We start from the raw sequence: 393 nt of genomic DNA, 5'->3' as shown, positions 1-393 counted from the left end.
GAGGTCCTGTATACTCTTTGGCAGAATAAATGAATCTTTTGGATGCATAGTATTTATGTTATGCTCAACCACCTTTGCATACCACACGCCAGCCTCAAGAAAGTGCGATACAAGAACTTTTTTTCCCGCATTGACGGATCAGTTCAGGTGTTTTGCACGTTCGACAGGCCAGGTGGGTTGTCAGGTGAGAGTGATTTTCCTTTGGTAACTGATTAAGGTGAAATTAATATTTTTAGGTGAAAGGTGGCGGGTCTCTGGTGTATAGAGTTTATAGTGAGAGGCATAGGAAGGTTTTCGTGAGACAGGTATGTTGCCTAATTAGGAATTATTGGTTAACTGGTGTATGAGTTATTAGGGATTAGTATGGGGTAAGTAAAGAGAGGCAGGGAGATA

General features: G+C 41.5%; 1 protein-coding gene across 1 annotated transcript in view; it reads left to right on the top strand.

The window, feature by feature from the left end:
- Window positions 1–393, top strand: part of LOC119589297 — a 19,088-nt gene that overhangs the window by 15,238 nt on the left and 3,457 nt on the right. Inside the window, exon 5 of the mRNA XM_037937920.1 lies at window positions 51–184. Coding sequence (XP_037793848.1) covers window positions 51–184 — 134 coding nt within the window. The remainder of the gene's footprint in view (window positions 1–50; window positions 185–393) is intronic.

This window comes from Penaeus monodon, chromosome 25 (assembly GCF_015228065.2).
Source record: "Penaeus monodon isolate SGIC_2016 chromosome 25, NSTDA_Pmon_1, whole genome shotgun sequence".
NCBI classification, from domain to species: Eukaryota; Metazoa; Arthropoda; class Malacostraca; order Decapoda; family Penaeidae; genus Penaeus; species Penaeus monodon.
The sequence above is the reverse complement of the archived record's forward strand: the minus strand, read 5'-3'. Positions and strand labels throughout refer to the sequence as shown.